This window comes from Empidonax traillii, unplaced genomic scaffold (genome assembly GCF_003031625.1).
Source record: "Empidonax traillii isolate 1590-97213 ecotype Southwest subspecies unplaced genomic scaffold, ASM303162v1 scaffold68:size1967880, whole genome shotgun sequence".
Lineage (NCBI taxonomy): Eukaryota > Metazoa > Chordata > Aves > Passeriformes > Tyrannidae > Empidonax > Empidonax traillii.
In genome coordinates, this window is record NW_020955261.1 from 1,018,012 (window position 1) to 1,039,048 (window position 21,037).

General features: G+C 38.1%; 1 protein-coding gene across 1 annotated transcript in view; it reads right to left on the bottom strand.

Annotated features, from left to right (window-relative positions):
- Nucleotides 1-20,645, bottom strand: part of STK24 (serine/threonine kinase 24) — a 55,490-nt gene extending 34,845 nt beyond the window's left edge. The window contains exons 1-2 of the mRNA XM_027880340.1: nt 20,537-20,645; nt 6,066-6,296 (exon numbers count right to left, since the gene is read on the bottom strand). Coding sequence (XP_027736141.1) covers nt 6,066-6,296; nt 20,537-20,578 — 273 coding nt within the window. The 5' untranslated portion in view covers nt 20,579-20,645. The remainder of the gene's footprint in view (nt 1-6,065; nt 6,297-20,536) is intronic.
- Nucleotides 20,646-21,037: the final 392 nt, after the last annotated feature.

Consider the following 21,037-nt stretch of genomic DNA (forward strand, 5'->3'; position numbering starts at 1 on the left):
GATGAAAGTACTTAGTGATCACTTGCTCTGCCACTGTGTTACTACGTATAGAAGTCTAAAACAAGGAAATTAAAGAATTTTTAATGTGTGTATATACATATACACATGTTTATACATATATAAACACATTATACATATATCAAACACATTGATCTCAGCTTTTGTTCATATACATATATTAACCTCAGCTTTGAAAGTTATGTACATATACATATATGTAAAAAAGTCAAGTGTCTTTAGTTTCAACTTTTTAAACATAAAGACAAATTAATTTCCTGTTAGGTATTTCTAAATATTAACACAAGATCAAGAAATATATAAATGTTATGAAGGTATAATAAAGCAGCAATTAAAGGTATTAACAAAACTGAAGAAACATCACCAGAGAGGCATCTGAATCTTGGAAATAAAACATATTACAAAAAACTTGACCTAAAATGGACAGGAGAAACAACCGTGGAACCAAATCTAACTAGCCCATGAAAAATTGGTAAAGCAGAATAAAATGCAAAAAGCAGAGCTGACAGGTTCCTAGACAGCATAAACACTTTTAAAATAAGTAGTATAGCAATACTTTTAAAGAGTTACAGTATGGCAAAACTCAGACAAGACAGCAAACAACTTCAGTAAATTTTATAAGATATATATATATATAAAAAAATAAAATTAATAAGGAACAAAGAATCCCTATTCCATTACAAGGAAGGCAGTAGATGCTGTAACCTAAAATCTAAAGAAGTAAACAGACCCAGAGAAGTTCCAAGAATAATTTTGTAAAGATCTAAAAGGAACTATTACTCTTTTATCCATGGAGTGTTCAATCAGATCATAGATGGAGCAGATGAACCTGACTTTTGGAAGATAGCAAGGAACAGATTTTTAACACACCATGGCAGATAAGGAAGAGCAATTCCTGTAGATATCTGCACCCATATAAACCATGATGCTGCAATATGCTTTAAGAGCAACATCCCAGTTACTTACTATATCCTAGTAGTAGACAAAAGACCTTTGTTGCAATACAATGACAGCACGAAGACATCATATTTAAAAATACTTTGTCTTAAGAAAAGAGCATTTCCATTTCTGTTTTATATAAACATCTTTGGATTTCTGACAAAAAGATGAGTCACAAGTAAATTTATATCCAGGATGACTGGTACCCACTTCAGTACTGCTTTTGCTCTATTTGAATGAACTGACCACAGCAACTACACACAAAACTCCAATAACAGATGCAAAGAACACAGTCTAGAGGGAACACAAGACTTGCTCTATATGAGCAATAAGCTGCTTTTTATTTAATATTTACTGTGCTAAAGTAGTAATACTTCATACAAACAGGTCCATATAGCTTATTCTCTGAATATGAACAAAAAATTGCTATAAAGCAAACATATTTCTGAAAATAGGAAATTAGGATATAAAAAAATTGTAGAATTAGAAAATTTAATCAGCCTTTGGGGTATATCACCCTACTCTAGAAAGCTCTAGAAATGAAACAGTTGTTTTTTTGTGGTTTTTTTTTTAATTTCTAGAAATAAGTAGCTTTCATTAACTCACTGAATTTTAATACTTATTTCAAGTTGTACTTCCATGTATATCAGGCAAATACAGTGGTATTAAGTAAGCTTCCTAAAATTTCAAGCAACAGGTTCCTGAACACACTGGCATGTATAATGACATAGCTTAATGGAAGAAGGTGTGGAATAGCAGAGAATGAGGAACAATATAAAGATTTCTCAAAGATGATTCAGGTGTCAAAAAAAAATAAACATAAAAACCCAAGCCCAAAACATTCTGGTTACCTATAAAACTCTTCATGGCAATATCTGTTAACCACCTTTGCTGAAAATACAGAATGCCTCTTAAAATCTGTCAAATATTTTAAGGGATGTCAGATCAGGTATTCTGCAATTACTGAAACTTGTTTTAGAAAGGGACATAAAGAACTAATCATCAAGTATGCAGTGTCCCAAATAAGACAGAAAATTTCCTTTCCCAATATCTTGAAACTTGTCTGCCAGGGGAGTACTTGGAAAAAAAAAGGTTACTACATAATAAATGACACCTCTTCAGCTCACAAAACGATACACAGGACACATGGGGAAACAAAGACTGATCCAGAGCCAGAAGGAAAAAAAATGAGAGGGAACAGTTCCAACAACAGTTTCAATTTGTCGCCCAAACACAGTATAGAAAAGCCAAATTAAGAGTTCTCTACGAACAGTACTTCTTTCTTTCCAACATCCACCAGACACATGGTCAGTATGCATTAAGCTGCACAGACTTTAGAGAACAATAATTGGTGAAGTGGCTGGCAATATAACCTAAGATCCTACTGTTCTCATACTTGCTTACTTCAAAGAAGTTTATTCTGTGAGAAAACATTATTATCTTTCCTGTAATTAGTGCTAAACTGTCCAATCACAGAAGAAATAATGTCTCCTAATCACTTAAGACATGGAAGGTTAATGTGTTGAAGATTCTCAGTGATGGATTATTACACTGTTAGAAACAGAGTTAAAAGACGGTCAGACCCTTAGAACTACATATGACAGTCCTGGCTTTCAAATACATCAGAGACTTGCAGCAAATAAACCTAGATTTCTAATCAAAAATATTAACCAATTCATTTCAATATGAATATGGTCCTTTTTAAGTGTATGTGTGTGTGTATATATATATATATGTGATGACACATTGTTGCTATCCAATAACAAGCCCTGACTCTTACAACTGTAAAATGTTTCCTTTGCATTCTACCACTTCAGCATCACCTAACAACCACCACATAATAATTTTTAACAGCATAAAGAAATGAGGTTTTTGTTTTGAAGACCAAAAGTTCTGTAGTACCACGTGTCTTGCAAACAACATACATTCATAAAGAACTAAAGCAATGAATAAACATGAGTTGTTGTACACTCTTCTACCTGTAAAGAGAGCTGTATTTTATTTCCAAAGTAAATGAGTCATACATAGACACTGTTATAGAAAGTTGATGTAAGTTGAAAAATTCATAGGGTTCTGCACTTGGCAGAGGATGAAATGTGGAAGATTATAAGTATTTTCAGAGGGTCCCCCTCACAATAATAAGCACAAATGTCACTAATGACACTTCCATCCAGCCAAATCCATTCAGGGTTCAGAGCCCTACAGCCTTCTCCCACCCTCAATTAGGAAAAGCAACCATTGCCATATGACCTTCACAAAATGCTGACATCCACTTAGTTCGTATTCAAACACTGGATTCTCTTTTTCAACCCACTGTTATTGTACCTTTTAAAAACTACTAAGTGGCATCCCCATCAGACTTTTTCTTAAATTCTATTTCACTTATCCTGTAAGAGGTGACTTTTACTCCTTGCTGGTCTTTCATGTGGGCACAAATGACACCAAGGGTAACTAGGAACCATCAAACTCAATTTCAGGGCTCTGGAGACGGTGGTCAAGGGTCTGGAGGCCCAGGTAGTCTTCTCCTTGGTCATGCCAGTTAGGGTAAACAATGAGAGAATTAGCTGGATTTACAAAGTAAACAGCTGGCTGTGTCGCTGGTGTTGGCAACAACATTTTGGTTTGGGACCCTGTTTGCTCATTAGGAGAGACAGAATCCACCTCATGAAACGGGGCACACAAGCCTTTGTTGGCAGAAGGGTCAACCTGGTAAACTGAGCTTTAAGCTAGGAAAAGTGAGGAAAGGGAAGAGGACTATGGGGCATCTCCTTGCAGCCCTCTCGGGATATTGACACATTCAAATACGTCTATAAAGTGCCTGTACACCAGTGCACACAATATGGGGAACAAATGGGGAATTTGAGACGTGTGTGCAGTCACAAGTCTTTGATCTCACTGAGCTTACCAAGACATGATGGGACAGCTCACACAGCTGAATGTCGCAGGGAAGGGCTGCATGCTATTTAGGACAGACAGACCAGGAAAGCACAGTAGTGGAGTTGCCTCTACGTGAGGCAACACTCGGAATGTACTGAGTTCTGTCTTGGGGTGGATATGACAGAGCTGAGAGCTTATGGGTATACTCTGAAGCCTAATCAACAAGAAGGGAGATTTAACCTGTGAAATGGATAGCAGCTAATAAGCAAGCTCTAAGTGATGCCCATGTGTTAGAAAAACAAATTACTTGGTAGAATTGTCTAGTTGAGGTATAGGGTTTGACACGCTTCAGTAATCTCAGACCTAGAAGGAGGTTAACACAGCTTGGGAAGAAGGATGTACCACTAATAGACACAAAGAATACAGAATTTGCAGGCCACAAAGACATCTAGCAGAACTCCCAAGGAAGAAACTAACAGACCCAACTCAGCAACTGTGCTGAAATCAGCTCCAGCTGGGTAAAGGTAATTCTGGCAGCGAGAGACCGTGATCGCTGACCCAAGAAACCCACCAATACAAAAGAAGACAAAGATTCTGCATGTGTCCTAATTAGCATGAGATGCAACTTTTTAACCAATAGAAAGTAGAAAAATGATTTAATAAGAGAACTATGTAACTTGTAGCAAATGAACACTAACTCCTTTATTTGCTAAAATGTATAAATAGTAAAATGTTTTGACAGATGGTGTGCTTGATTTGTGGAATACCACAGAGCACCCAGAAATAAAGTGCGCAACTCTGAAATAAATAATCGATGTCTCTCGAGTGTTTAATTATTGGCCAGCTGCACACTGGTTTGGTGGACAAGATGACCTCACCAGTGGTCCCTTCCAACCTTAACCATTCTCTGATCTTACTTTCTTCGGCTAAAATGAACAGATTTGAAGCAGAGAGACAGTCCAGGAGAGAAACATCACTTCTGCCTTTTTGCCATATTTCACTTAACTATCAATCCCTGACTGAGAAACTGCAAGAATAGTAATAGAAGCCACGAGGAAAAATTTATTCAGTTTACTGTGCTCAATTAAGTGCCTTCCTATGCTTGAGATCTAAACTATACATAACTTCTAAATTCAGTTTCAGCAACAGGTTATTATGTCTAAAAACCATTTACAAAGCCCCTCACTGATAAGATATCCAAGCAAACCAGTTCAGAGGACAAAGAAGAAAGGAAAAAACTGTCTCTCTCTTAAGTAATGCATCTCCTGGATTCAGAAAAAGTCCTTTTTTCTTTGGAAACTGACTGGTAATCTCAGAAATACAGAGATAAAACAGCATCCCCCTTTCAGAACCTTCATGTTTTTGCTGATAAATAGAATGTTTCCACAAAAGCAAAAGCAGACTGAAAATTAAAGCATTTTCTGCCTATTTCTAACTTCAAATCCTGCCAAGACAACAAGCTCTCTTAACTAGATTGCCATCTCACTGTCATAAAAGAAAGAGCTATCCAGATGGGAACAAAGTCTGCCCAAAGAAATAAAGCAGTACCAAAAGCTTCCAGATATTTTCACTACCTTCTAGACATAATAAATCACTAGACCCATCCAATTAAAAACAAAAACAGAAAACCAAAACAAAAAAGCAAACAAACAAAACTATCTGTCTCACTTATAACTGAACCCTGATATTAATAATATGGCAGGAGGACGGAAGGGAAACAGATTCAGAAGGCAGTCAATGGAAACCCCTTCCATCACTTCATTTATGGCTAATGTGCAAATAAATTAACTTTTAGATTTTAATTTTCAAATCGGATCAAGGCTAGGTTTAGTCCCCTTAGAAAAACAACCTAATAGCTTAGGCTTGATCCCTAATGATCAAAACTTGACAAAAAATTTCAAGCTTCACAGAACAGCAGATACTACATTGCTTTTAATATTTTGACAATTCAAATGCAGAGTTAATTTTCAGAATTTAAATAATTACTAGAGTTACATTCTCCTAAAATTAAGTGAATCAGAGCTTAACTAACTCATGTTATTTGAAGTTTTTTTGCACAGAAATATCAAGAAACGTGCAATTTTTTCTATTAAGTTCTGTCATTTTTTCTTTAGAATTGAAAGGACAAAAATATGTTTTTCTTCAACTGAAGTCTGATTGAAACCTTGTCAATGAAAACAGGCACAAAAAGAAGTACTTACAAAACAAAATCACCTTCATCTGTATCTTACCTTTAAATAGGATCCATAATATTTAGTTACATATGGACTGTCACATTGACTCAGCACTGTGATTTCTTGTTGGATGTCTTCTATTTCATCTTCTGCTTCTTCTAGGTCAATAATTTTTATAGCAACAACTTTCTGAGTCCGATTGTCAATTCCTTTAAAAACTTCACCAAAAGAGCCCTTACCAATTTTCTCCAGTTTTGTAAACAGTTCTTCTGGATCTGCCTTCAGAGTCTGTTAAAAGTAAGAGAAAAGTTACTCAGTATTTGTAATACTAAAACAAAATGTGATATTTTGGAAGGCAACAAACACTTCAAATTCCATACATTCCTATTTATCTAGATACTTTTTTCCTATCTCCATAATTATCACATTGTTCCTGTATCCCTTATATGCACACACTGCAAGGTTTGTGCTTCTCTGTATATGAACTACAAATTTAACACTGTCCTTATGTCAGGATTTTATCCTATCTGGCAACAGAAAGTGCTGCTACCTCAATTTCTTCCTCTTCGCCAATAAAGAGCACCCAGAATGAAAGATCCTTACAAAGATTTGTTTTCTATTAAAAGCAAATCGATCAAACACCACTACTAATAAAGATAAACCTTATGCCAAACCTTTTCTCTTGAAATTGGTTCTTTCACAAATCCCAGTGTCCTTCTCTTTTGTATTTCTCACATATCTCATCGTCTTAAGGATTTCATTCACCCTGTTCAGTGCACAGAGCACTATTTCGTTTTGTTTGATGCGCCAAACAACCCTCTTCAACTTTCTCCTATGAAGGATCACTTGCATGAATTGCCATGCTTCCCTCCTTATCCCTGACCCCAAGGTTTTTCTCAAGCAGGATTTATTTATCTTTTTCTTCTTTTCTCAGTTGTGCAAACTCATTCACTTCTAAAAAACATCCTGTTCCCAGCTTCCTTGATTTGAACAGTCACATAATAGCTATGAGCACTCAGCTAAACATGCAAATATAAGACCCAGGTGGACCATTCTGCCATAATTGGGTTTTCTCTCTTGTCAAGTATTCAGCTTACTACAGATGCTCTTAGACTATTCACTTTCAGTGCACAGATGATAAGTTCCATGGTATACCTTCTAAATTTTAGCACAAGGAGCCTTCTTAGCTGACAAAAAAACATATAAATTACAACCACAGGGGATTGGACTAGATGACCTTTAAAGGTCCCTTTCAATCCAAACCGTTCTATGATTAAACTGCAAAAGTCATAGAGGAGAGGGAATGTCATGAAATGAAGAAAAACAGGATAGAATTACTTAGAATCTTTTCCTTAAGAAATAAATACTTCAAAAGCTTGTTATTTTTTATAAAGGGTGACGCTAAGTGAAAATACATCATTGATATTCAGTAATGCCTAAATAAGCATAAAACCACCATTTATACTAGGTCAAACTTTGTAGAAACATAAGGAAGGGAATGACAATTTCTAGGTTACCACGGAGAAACACTGAGCCAACATTTTCTTTAATAATTAAATTTGGCTAATGAAGCACCTCCCATCTATACGTCTGCCTCTTTCCACTCTCACGTCCCAAAGGTTACCTAATTAACCCATGCAGCCACGAGAGGAAAATAGTCTAGAACACATTTTAGTTTGTCTGGAGATATCTGAGTTTCACAGCTGAATCAGGTGTTTTGAGGACCAGGTAGCTGGGACTGACTGAGCTTAGAGCACTGTGTTTGTCACACACGATTTTATCATCGTGTGGCACAAACTGGGAGTACACTACTACTTCTAATACCTTAAAGTAAGCTATGAGACATCCTATCTTTCAGATAATCATCCCAGGAACGGATCAATGGTGAGATAAGCCCAAAGAAAAGCCACTCTAAGTGTACTGCAAGACTTCACCAGCCCTAAGAAGCTCCCCCTGCTTTACATCTTATTGATCCATATTTCTATCCAAAGTCAGTTTCAGGGAACAAACAGACGGATATGGGGAGTTATCACTCTTTTGCCATTAAAAGGAACAGCAAAAGATCCAAATCCCTTGTTTCTCCTTTAAAGTCGATGTAATGAGATTTACATATTATTACACACTATCATATATTACATACATAATACGTCTCCCATTTGGAAACCAGAGTAGGGCACTTCATGTTTTCCAGCAAGTGTAGTCATCCTTCAGCTACACAGTAGCCCCTACTAACACCTCCAGGGACATAATTTCTAAGAGACCACAAAACTACTAAGTAAATCGTGCTGTTCTGATTCTTCTCATGCCTCATAGAACGCTCTGTTGTCAATATTTAAACCAGTCTTCTCTCAGAATTCTTCATTAATAAAAATAACTCTAACACCTGCATCAGACACTTTCCCTTGTGGAAAATCAACTATCAGTCTATGATTTCATACATACTGCGTTGGAATTTGAGATGATGTGCTGTAGAGAGCTGTGAATGCCTAACCCATCCACACAAGCCTTCTAGTTCCCTTCACTGGCCACAGGAATCAGAGCATTACATCATTACAAAGGCATCCGGGTAAGTCACAAACCAATCACAGTCACAGCTGCCTAAAAAATTCCATGTTTCACCTCCAGAGACAAAAAGCCAGCACAGCTCAAAGTTGCAGTGTGTTGCAGTTGTTCATATGGAGAAAAATGGAAGGGCTACTTGCCAGAAGCTCTTTGAATTCTGTTGGCTGTATGTATTCATCCCTTATTTTCCCTTTTCCCCTCAATTATCTGTTGCAATCTTACATTAAAGCCCATTATTTCAGGACACCATAACCTTCCAAGACTTGCAGAAATCTCACAGACACATTTTTACAGTGTCAGGCTCTTGGGATTCTGGTATTAGGCTGACAGTTTTATAATACAACTGTAAAAGAACACTAATAACCCCAGAAAAGCAAGGAACGTGTCTGCTCCTGAAGGATCCAAGAAGCAAGGAACAATTGCTGCTGTTCAATTTTTATGATTAAAATTTTGCAGCTGTTTGGAAATGTTAATTGTACAATAATAGCTGGAATTAATAGGATTAAAATAATTATTAATAATAGTTTATTTTCCAAGTTCCTTCTGAAATTACTAAATATTTTTTAAAAAACTCAAACTTTTTCTTCCCACTTCAGAACTTTTCTACATTCATTTATTTGTTCTAAAATTTAACAGTTGCCATTCATGAATTTTGTTCTGGCAACACAAAGTAGTAGTTGTTTAAAAAAACAAACAAACAAACAAAACAACACACTCTTGCTCTCTAAGAAGGTCTCACTTTTCTTCTCAGGAGACCAACTGTTTGAAGTGAGATCCTTAAAACGCTAGCAACTTGTGTTTTTGCAAAACTACCAGTTAGTCTCTCTTTAATGACCTTATCTATTTCAAAAATGGAGAGATTAGGCCTCCAATACATAATGAACTGCTTGAATTTGAAGGTACATGAGTGGCCACGAATTCCCATTCATTTGTCCAAGATCTCATCTGGAAAGTATTCTCCCTAAATTTACTTGTTTGTTTTTGTCAATACTTTCAGCAGAGCAAAAATAAACAAAGAGCTTTATAAATAGTCTCTCTACATGACTGCATAGAGAAAATGTCTTCCATAAATACTGTCACTACAATTTTGCCGACTCTACTCTTTGCAAGCTTTCACTAAGCATATAGCTTATTCCTGCTAATATTAAAACAAAGGGAACTGCTGAAAGAGCCTTCATGTAACTGAGAACACTAAATATCGCTAGAATAGGGCATCAACACCTGCTGCAAAAGAGTAACGCTAACTACCTTGATAAGGAGCTAGATCTCTGTCACTACAACATTTCCTGCCGAGCGGGACACAGAATACACAATGTGGCAAATCAAAACCAAATTCTGGAACGTTCAGAAAGAATGATTCCAGAATTTACAATTTCCATAGACATTTGAATTAGTTTGCTTTTTATTTCGAATAGTTTTTCACACTTCTGAACACAAACTGCAACCATCTTGTCTCAATCTCCAGCTTGTTCAGCCATGCAGAACAAAGTTCTTTTCACCATAAGCAAAGCCACCATTCATCCAATAATTTGAGTAATCTCTCTGTACTTGTACCACATTGGATTCATTACTTTTGACCTTAATCAGCCAGAAAAACGTACTGCATTTAAAATTAACTCTTCTCAGTACCTAACAACACTGTTGCCCACTTCTGCAGAATAAAAATAGTGCAATACATTCCCAGATCCTATTTGTTCAGTTTGGCCTCATGGCTCAAACTCCGCTGCAACCAACTAGACCAAATCACCTCTTCCTAATTCTCTGCATTTCCAGCTAATGAACTCCCAGCCCATTGCAAAGGTTCTTTGTAATCTTTCATACTTATGACAAACTGGACTTCACATTGTTTTTTTCAGTAATTCCAGTCCTCAGGGTTGTATAGTTCTTCAGTAACTGCCTCTCAAATGGAACAAGTGCCTTTAAATTTTGTACCATCAGCAATTTTAATCAGCATGCATTGCCTTTTTGTATGCTAAGGTTACTTTTCAGACAGCAACTGCGAAGATGAATCCTGGACAACCCAGCAGTATCCTCCACTCTGACACCACCTCTGCAGTACACTCCTCACAACCAGGACTATACACATCTTGGAAAGTATTTATTGTTATGATTCCCTAATTCTCATCTGAACTAACTGCCCCTTATAGCTCAACAGAAAACGTTATTGAAATTCAAACTAGTTAGATCAAACTTTATCCATAACCATTCTGATCTAAGATACAGCTTTAACTGAGTATTTTTCCACATCTCATTGCAGTTTTATTTCTAACCTCCTTTTATGAAAGGCTATTCATCTTGTTATCATACAGAAGAGTTGAAAAACTATTTTTTTCTTTAACTTGCAAGAGTTATAAGGCATCTCCATAGTCAGGTTCTCAATCTTATTTGTGCAACTGATTTGACTTGCAGATCTGTAATTGCTCTGTGCTGGGTTGTTTGGAATATACAATCAACTTTTAACACCTCGTTTTGTATACTTTTCATTTCACCAAATTCATTTCCAATTAGTCAGTCCAGTCCTCATTCCCTATCAAGACTGAGCCCAAAACACCATCATCTGAAAAGGCTCAGAAATTTCTGGGGATTGTTTTACCTTTGAAAAGAGAAGACTGGTAGGTTGGAAATCTTACTCTGTGTGAATACCTGATGAAAAGGAGAAAAGAACACAAAGCCAGACTCTTCTCAGTGGTGTCCAGTCAAAGGACAAGATGCAATGGGAAGAAACTGAGTTTCAGGAAATTTCATGTAAACTTACAAAGAAAAGAGGAGAAGCAAAAAACAAACGAAAAACCACAAAGAAAAAAAAAAGACAACCTCAACCTTTATTACTTTAAGGATAATCTAACACTGGAAAAGGCTGTTCAGGCAGGTTGTTGATCCTCTGAGGTATTCAAAACTAGGCTAGATATGGTCCTGAGCAACCTGCTGACTCTGAGGAGGTGGACTAGATGTGCTCCTTACAATCTCATCTATTCTGTGATACACTATGCCTATCACACCCAGAATTAGTTTTAGTGCTAAATTTACTTCACAAATACATAATTTCTTTTGAAATGAGACACCACTGCTGCATATAATTTCTTTCTTTTAAATTTATTCTCTGGACAGACCAGAGTACAGAAGTCTAGCAGACAAGTTCATATAGGCAATTTTCCCAAGCACACAGAGAACTTCGAGGCTAAAGTCAAAGTAAATAGCTGGCACAGTTGATGTCATCCTTTATCACACCGTTTCCAACTTCAGAAGCAGAACTGCAAAAGTTTTCCTGTATTACCACTTGCAATCTTTCAAAAAACATCTGAAGTCTATTCACCTCAACACAGACCAGTATTAAGCAGCTTTCCTTTTCCCTTGGATCCCCCCAGAGTTAGCTGCATGAGTGGCAGTAGTGGAGACACATTGTAAATTTGAGTAAAAGGCACAAATCAAATCTTGCAGCTCTCCCACAAATCTGGGCTATCAAAGCAGGGCCAGGGAATAAACCAACACACAGCCAAACAAAAGAAAAATAAAAGAAAAAAAAGTACCAACTCCCCAAAACACCCATGTAAGATGGTTTTACATCACGGAAAAAATAATTCCAGGGAGGAGAAGCTTCAAACTTTGCTACTCACAGCATTTAGCTTTCTCTGAAGCTCACAAGTTTTTGTTTTCAGCAATATATATGTACCCTGTATACAAATAACTGATACAACATACAAAATTGTTTCCTGCAGTTGGTGTGAAATTGAAATAAAAGAGAGAAAGTATACAGAAAATAATTTGTTCAACTTTACTGCATTGTATCAAGCCCTAACTATACTTTCAAAGAGTAGTCAACTAACCCAAAAAGATAAGATATAATGAAGTATTTGGATTTATAGTCTAGGACTTTATTATGTAAAGAAGGAAAAAAAGACACTTTTAGGAAGCCTTAAAATTGGAATAAAACTTGAACACTCAGTTTCATTTATCAATAATAAAGTAAAATCAGCTGAACTAGCACAGTCATTTTATAGTTATGAACATTATGAACATTATCATGAATAGCAAAAACTGATTTTTACTTTCTTTTAAGAAGACTTATTAGCAAAACATCTAATGAAAAGTACAAAGACTAAAATGAAAGCATTCATCCATAATAACTAGGTGCAAAACTAAGATCCAGCTGTTTCACTGAGAATTTGTCAATTATCAAAAATACCACATGATTATTCTTTCCTTCTTTTTTCTTCACACACATTTCATATTTCTCACTTTCCATCTCCAATACTATAATTATTCAATTCAGACCCTTACTACCATAAGGAAATTGCTTTTTTCTAGGAAAAACTAAAAATACCAAAAATAAGAATTAAGAATAGCAGTACATTAATTATCAATAAAAAGGAACAATTGCCATATATTCTGTGTGTTGCAACAGTGGAGAGGGAAAGCAAAGAATAAAACTGTCAAACTTGGTATCTCAAACATTTTAGATGTCACAAACAGATGAGGATAAAAACATACAACACGCATCACTACAGCCTAACACTCAAATTTGTCACGCAGTTCAACTCCTTTGTTCTGATTTCTACCTAGATTGAAATAGGTTGTAAGCATGTTTCCAGCAGTTAGACTAACATAAAAGTATTCCCCAGCACTTGTATTTCCACTTCTTTTCAAGAAAGATGCATTTATCTGAGATTCAGGATACATAACATTCAATTCTTTATTAACAGAACAGATATCCAAAGCACGCTTCCAAATTCCCAGTTGACCAATACCATTTTCTGGGTGCAATGTCCCCTGCACAAATCACTCTGAAATTTTCTGATATTTTTCATTCAGATCTACATTCAGAAAGCTGCTTAGTGTACGACCTTAAGAGTTTAATACCGAAATAAATAGGTACTTAACCACAGCCTGCTTTTTACAAGCATTCAGAAAGAATAAATTCCAATTAAATATGCCAAGTTTCTGAAGTCTCTCAGTTTTGTTTGTTTTTAATGTAACATCACTAAAACTTTGCATAACCTATAACTGACTTCCTCCCTCCCATCCATTACACTTTTAAACCATAAATTAGTGCAACTGAAAAATCTCTCCATGCCTTGAGCACACTGTGAAAACAACACACAAGTATCATCAGTAGGCCCAGCACAGCAGTGAAACACAAAATGTATTTGAGACACCAAGAGAACAATAGCTAAGGAAAAAAGTCCCAAAAAACAGTTTTAGAACTATGTCTCACTTGTTTCCACTTGTTAAAAAGCTAAAACACTGTAGAAATCACTCTTAATTAGCTAAGCTATTGATAAATAGAAAAATAAAGTAGTGGCTCTTTGTGGAAATTCATATCATTATGACAAATGGCTGAATAAATAATGGATATAGAGGCAATTAGAAAGTTAAGTTGCATTATTCCTACATTATAACTCATTATAATGAGTTGTAAGACCTACAGCAATCACATAATTTGAGGGGCAACTCCTCTTGCACCCATTCTATCTGACAGAAAACTCAAGCATACGTCTCTTACAAAGCTGCCAAGCAGAGCAACTAAGAATACGATAGGGAAGTACAAACACTCCCAAAATTCTTCTGATTCAAGCCTCACTTTCTATAGAGTTACACTGCAGAAGGTTCTTGGTTCTACACTAATCTAGAATCAGCATTGTCTGATGTTTGTGCAACCTAAACATTTATTACTCTCAGACCTGCTCTTGTCCACTACGAGGGAACAATTCTATGCAAAAATACTCCCAATAATCAAAAAAATTTTTGGCTTATGACAGCAATTTCACTAAAAAAGAATGTCTATTCAATGTAGCTCTTCAAAAATAGACTACATTTATCCGATTTTTGGAACAATACATCCTGAACACATCCAGGTTGATTTCAGGTAATAAACTAAAGCTTAAAGCAAGATTGAGAAAAAAAGACAAACAGATTTTGCTGGTATCAACTAACTTGCGAATGGCAGCATCACCTTATACTGATCATGGCTCAAGACTCAATTAGGCAAATAAACACATCAGCTTAAGTGAAATAGCAATTTTGTCAAAATGAAGTCGCTCCATTCACAACATTCTCTGTACAAAAATACCCTTTAAATATGGAAGCTGAAGACTACCATTCAAGCAAGCAAACAAACAAACAAACAAACACCTTCCCCTACGGGGAAAGAGACATCATTTTAATAACTGGTTAAGAAACCCAGGATTAAAATCATTCTGTGACTGTTCTCATGTAGTATAGTGTAATTTTATTATCTTATGTTGTCTTCTCATAAAACTAAATATTCTCTTAAAGAATTTCTCCCTCTATATCTCAAATCCAGTACACTGAAGAGATGCTTCCTGTGTATCACCCCTGTTATTAACTCTCAAGTGCATACATGAAAACATACCCATATTAACAAAGAGTTTACAATTAAAAAAACCTTTGATTATAAAGCTGCATCAACACAAATGGCCACACAGAAAACTTCTTAATTAAACAGTACTCCACAAAAGCAAGCAGGTGTATCATTGTCAAAGCAAAAACCTGATTAAATTCAATCATAGAATACCAGGTTGGAAGAGACCTCAAGAAACACCTGGTCCAACCTTTCTTGGCAGAAACACAGTCTAGACAAGATGGTCCAGCACACTGCCCAGGCAAATCTAAAAATTTGAGTCCAGCACTGGGGTATCCACCACTTCCCCAAGAAGATTATTTCAATGACTGATGGTCCTAATTATGAAGAATTTTCCTCTTGTCCAATCAGAATCTTCCCAGGCATAACTTGTACCCATTACCCCTCATCGTTCCACATGATTCCTTGTAAAAAGAGGGTCTCCATATTCTCTGTAGCCACTCTTTCAATACTGGAACACAGTGATGAGGTCTCCTCTAAGCATTCCTTTCTCAAGGATGAACAAATATAGCTCTCAGCCTTTTCCCATGTGTCAGGCTTCCCAGTCCTTTGATCATCTTTGTGGCCCTTCTCAGGACCCTCTCCAGCCTATCTTTTTTGTATAGCAGGGACTAAATTATTACAGGATGAATGCAGTATTTTATATTACTATTAATTTATATTACATGCCTTGTTGACAGCGCTTGGTGTATCCCCTATCCCCCTTCCCACCCCACTTCCCAAGGAAGGGGGCATGAAAAGAATTTAAGCAAATTTTAAAAATGCAGCCAAGATACATACTTCCATTTTCTACTTCAGAAACATAAAGATACCACCATGCAAAAGCTAACATCAGAGCCTTGTACACCACTCATAACACAAGGCCCAATATTTAAATGTTTTCACTACATCAGTAGTCTTTTGTCTCTGGGGAACAAAGAGGGTATCTTACTCAAACACGAAACTGGTACAAGAAACTTGCCATGGCATATGACTGGCCTGATTGGTCTATAAGGACATCTGAAAGACAGTTGCCATAAGCAGTATCTATTTACCTATTGTGGAAGGCCACACGGTGGAAATACGTTTTTGTACTTAGAGGCTGTTGACACTAAAGGTAAGACAGAAAGATGAAGGCTGACACTGGTCACTCACTAAATGACAAGGACAACCAACCACCTTGGATGTGATTGGTACCAGAGCAAAGACCCAAAACTAGACTTTGTAAGCTCAGCCTTTAGAAGTATCTTTCCTTACCTCCTCTGCCTCTGTATAAACACCGCATCTCACCTCCATATAAACAATTGTAAAATTGAATAGAGTTCTGGAGAGCATGTAAGTGTATCGCATCAAAATCACAGAATGGCTGCAACACTGAGATTCATAAAGATAAGGGTTCACTATTGTCAATCTTATTCCAAAAAGCTATCCAAATACATGCTTTAGATATTCAGGAAGTGATGCAAGTCAACATAAAAAAAACTAGCAAAGTACCTCAAACTGTTCTCCAAAGACATAGCAGCCTATACCTTACAGTTAGTTACCAGTTATTTCCACTAAAAGAAAAGCACCTGCAAAGGCAACAGAAAGTAAGAACAAAGAGACTTAAAGACTGAGAAAATAGAACTGCAATCATTTTAACTATACAGTTGGAGTAAACAGCACAAGGACTTAACAACATTTTCCAAATTGAAGCTTGCCCCTGCAACAATGACTTTATAGGAAGTTAGGTAAAGCACGACACCAAGAAGTCACCCATAGTAGTATGCCCAAAGAAAACCAACTCTCACTCCTCCACACACGCTTATTAGCAAGATTTTGGGCATGTTTGAGGAAAAGCTTAGTATCCACATATTCAGTAGACGTTGTTATACATGACTTCCCAGTATCATTAGTTCCACTGTCGATAAGAGTTGACTCCTCTCAAACAGCTCCATACATCTATTGCATAGCCCTGACACAGCCTTTGACTATACAGTGAAAAGATGCCCCCTTCATTTTCACAGTTTAGAACTCTTCTGCCCTGGCACCCAAGGCGTGAGCTTGTACTATGTCACAGAACCATGACATCAGGATATCTGAAAACTGATTAGCCAAGATCATAACAGTCCAAGGATCAGGATGTGCCAAATATTTAAATGCTCTCAGTGCAAACTATTTATCAAACTATAATCTAAACAGTAACAGTGAGCACAAACTTTAAAGAAAAAAAAAATCAAATTTGGTGAAAAAAATGCAAATCTTCTCCTCCAGAAGCTGCAAAAGAAAAGCAATAGAAACTATGTGGACTTTCCAGTGCCTTTGATTTAACAACCTAATATTCTGTAATTCCCAGACACAGAGCTCACACAGGAATTAGTTAAATCAGTTTATTGCAAAGGGAGAATGAGTTATAACAAGGAGGACAGTAATACCTATAGTGTGGAAGTACAAAACAACAGCCGTGCCAGATCAGAGCAAAGGATCCTCTGGGCCAAAACATTTCTGCTACAGCAGTCAAAAGTGAACATCCCGGGAACAGTGCAAAACCAGACAAGTATATAGCCATATTTCCCAAAACACTTTTCCAACCTTCAGCAAACTGACACTTCAGACACTTTCTGAGCCAGAAATGGTGCCTTTACACTAACAACCTTTCTTTTCTCTTCATTTGTCAAGTTCCAACTTAAATTTAGTTAAACTTTTAACATTTCTTGAAGCAAGACAGCTTGAATGTCAATGCTTATTTATATTTTGCATGAAGAACCTATAGCAGTTGCACTGAAAATACAATGAAGAATGAATAAAAATAACTTACTGCATAAACACTGTTATTGCTACCAAAAAAAAATGAAAGGGAGGAAGATAAAAAAAGGGTTTATCACACAAAAGAGGCTTGTCTTAAAGATGATAGAACTTTAAAAGCACCTCAGGAATTTATTACCATTATTTTATAAACACAATACTTGACTATTTAAAATATAGCTTTCATAAAGAAGCTATAAAAGCTTATCACAGCCTTGAAATGCAGGCCAGTCTGAAAATCAAGGTCATGTACACTTACTCCAAGCCAGCCTTGCAGGAATCTCAAACATTTACAGACAAACAAGCACTCTCCTCAGGCCACTCTCTATAAAGCATGAAGAAGGAAGAAAACCTATCCTCAGTTTAGTAATCATGCAGCTTCACACTGCATACTCAAACTTCATCTTCTACACAAAGCCCTTAAACTGCCAATGACAGCAAACACTTTGAGCTCAACCTTAACCTGCACACACAGAAATTTAGGTCAAACCCCAACTCTGTTTTTATTCAGGTTACAACATGCCCCCTTCGCAGCAGACAGCAAATCTTAGGTTTTGACAACCTTCCAGCACCATCCTACATTTCCTCCACAGTTTTTCATTCCTTTGGCTCACTCTCTACCCACTCACTTTTTATGCATCACTCTTCAAACATCAATCAGATGTTTTGTTCAGAGAGAAAGATATTAATCCTTCATTTCTCTACTCTATTTACACACTACTGTGCTCACACCAAACAGCATTAATAAAGTGTTGTCCCTCCTAGTGATTTTTCGAGGGCCGAGAAGTTACTCTGTCCACATTAGCATACTGACTGCTCTCTTGTATAGGTACAGCAAAGAAGGTCGGAGAAAGCTGCATAACTTGTCACTGACACTGCTTACACCGTTTCTTGCAGAAGCTGGTAGGTGGGGAGGAGGGATCACACTACAGATAAAGAAAAGACAGTCCCGTGATTTAGACAATTTAATTATAACCCAGAGAACTAAGCTCTATTCCTCTCTCCTCCACATAATCAAAAGTCCCAAACCATAACCTTTGTATCATTTAAGTAGATGTCACACATTGTGCGAACTTTACTCTTTGAACATTTAACTGCAAGTACAATCAAAGAGAATCATGTACTGGAAAAAGACCACCCTAAAACTGCTATATATTCTGATGGAATGGAAATGGATATAAACATCTTCAACTGGGCACAGAAAATGAGTGATCAGGATTCACACTACTGACAGACTTTATGTCTCTACCTACCAGAAGGTCTTAGGTGTTTGGGTGGGTTTTTTTCACTGTTGAAGTTCACACTTATTCTGAGAAACTCTCATAATAATGCAGTAAAAAATCATGGAAAAATAACACTGTCCTGAATAAAAAGAGATTTGAAGTAAACTCACAAATTATGTGGACAAACAAGAACCCTGAATATTTACCCATTTACTACAGCCAACAGTACTACAAACTAAATAATAAATCAAGGCAATAAAAAACACAGGTCCTTAGAGAGATCATGCAGTACACACATCAGCAGTGCACGCTGCTCGCTTCTGAGCAGCTACAAATCTGACTTTTTAATTCTAAAATATTATGGATTCTGTTCCAAAGTAGACAGTTGTCTTGGTTCTAATATGTCTCAAAAGAAAAAAACAAACAAACCCACCAATAATAACCTAACTGTAGTCAAATAAAGATACCCTTACTTCTCTGATTCTGGCAATTGGCAAACTGCTCATATTTGGAAGGTGAACTTGAACACTCAACAGCGGGACGTAAGGAGCAATATTAATCAGCTCAGAATGTGGGCCTACATACTCTATATGGCATCCAGTACTATGCCTGAGCATATAAATCAAACTACGCCTAAGCATGTAACATTTTAAATTCAAATCCTCCTGTTATGCAAAGAAAAGAGATTCATGACTTAGAATCCTGACTCAAAATAAAACAAACCAGGGTAAATCAACACTTAAACAAAATGATGCACAAAAACTTCAAATCCAGGAGATAAATTGAGGAGAACTCTAACATGTCATTCATAAGTTGTTCTTTTGGAGGTTAGGGCCAGAAAGTTTCTAATCAGATGTGGGAAACATCAGTATAACAACACACAGCTAATAATGACCCGAATGTTTTCCTGGCAGCAGTTTCCATTTAAACTAAGAAAAACAGGGCAGGGAGGGGGGGAAGCCAGCTCAGTCAGCAGAAAAACACACTAGTTTTTTTCAAAAATATAGTTACAACACAGAACCAGCAAATCCCATCATATAACACCAGCAGCTAACCAACTCTTGGAGTCAAACACAGGGGCCAAACACAGTCCCCGCGCACCCACCTCAGCCCAGCACCACGGAGATGGGCACTGCAGCATGCTCTGAAGGTCAACATTCCCAGGCCCTGCTCTTACGTACTGGTTTTATGTGTGCTTCCCCTATTTACCGCAAAATAACGGGGCTGAAAATCGCCCACCGAGCCGCGGTTCGCTCCAGGAATTAAAACACCGAGGAGAACTCCCGGTCGGGGGGAGGGGGACAAAAACCACGCTCCGCTCTGCACGCCTGCAGCGACACAGAGGCTGCTGAGGACAGGGATGGAGGGAGGCAGGGAGGGATCCACCGGGCGGAGGGACCTCGCTGGGCATCACGCCAAGCGCTGACAGCACGTTTCGTCTCCATCCCGCTACTCGGCCCCCAGCCCAGTCCCCAGGGCCGAGCCACAGCCAAGAGGCGCTTTCTTCCCTCGCCCTGTCCCCCCACCGCTGGGAACCCCCCTTTCGCATCCACCCCTGCCCAGGGTGCGGGTTCGTGCCCGCCCTTGGGGCAGGTCCTTACCTGCATCCCCGGCAGCCCCGTCTGCACGGGGGAGTGAGCCATGGCGGCGGGCAGGGAGGGAGGCAGGGAGCCGGGTCTCCTCAGGCGGCTCCAGGCCACAGAGCTGAGCTCATCTCCACGCTCTCACACACACACAGCGCCGCCGCCGCCGCCGTCCTCCTCCTCCTCCTCCTCCTTCTGGCCCTTCCCCCGGGCGAGCAGCGCCTGTGCGCCGGCGGTGGGAAAGGGGCAGTCCCGAGCGTGGGCTCTCCAGGCTCCCGTCACGGATGCAACAGCAGCAGCTTCCTCATCCCTCCTCCTCCTCCTCTTCTTCCTTTTCCTCCTCCTCCTCCTCCTCCTCCGGGCTGTGCCAGCGACACGATGACAAACCTGAGGCGGGGGGAGGAGGAGGAGGAGGAGGAGGAGAAGCGGCAGTGGCAGTCCCGCCTCTTCTACCCGGCTACCTGCCCGCCCCGCCCCGCCCGGTGTCCCCCCTTTTCCCTCGCGGGCAGCGGGATGGAA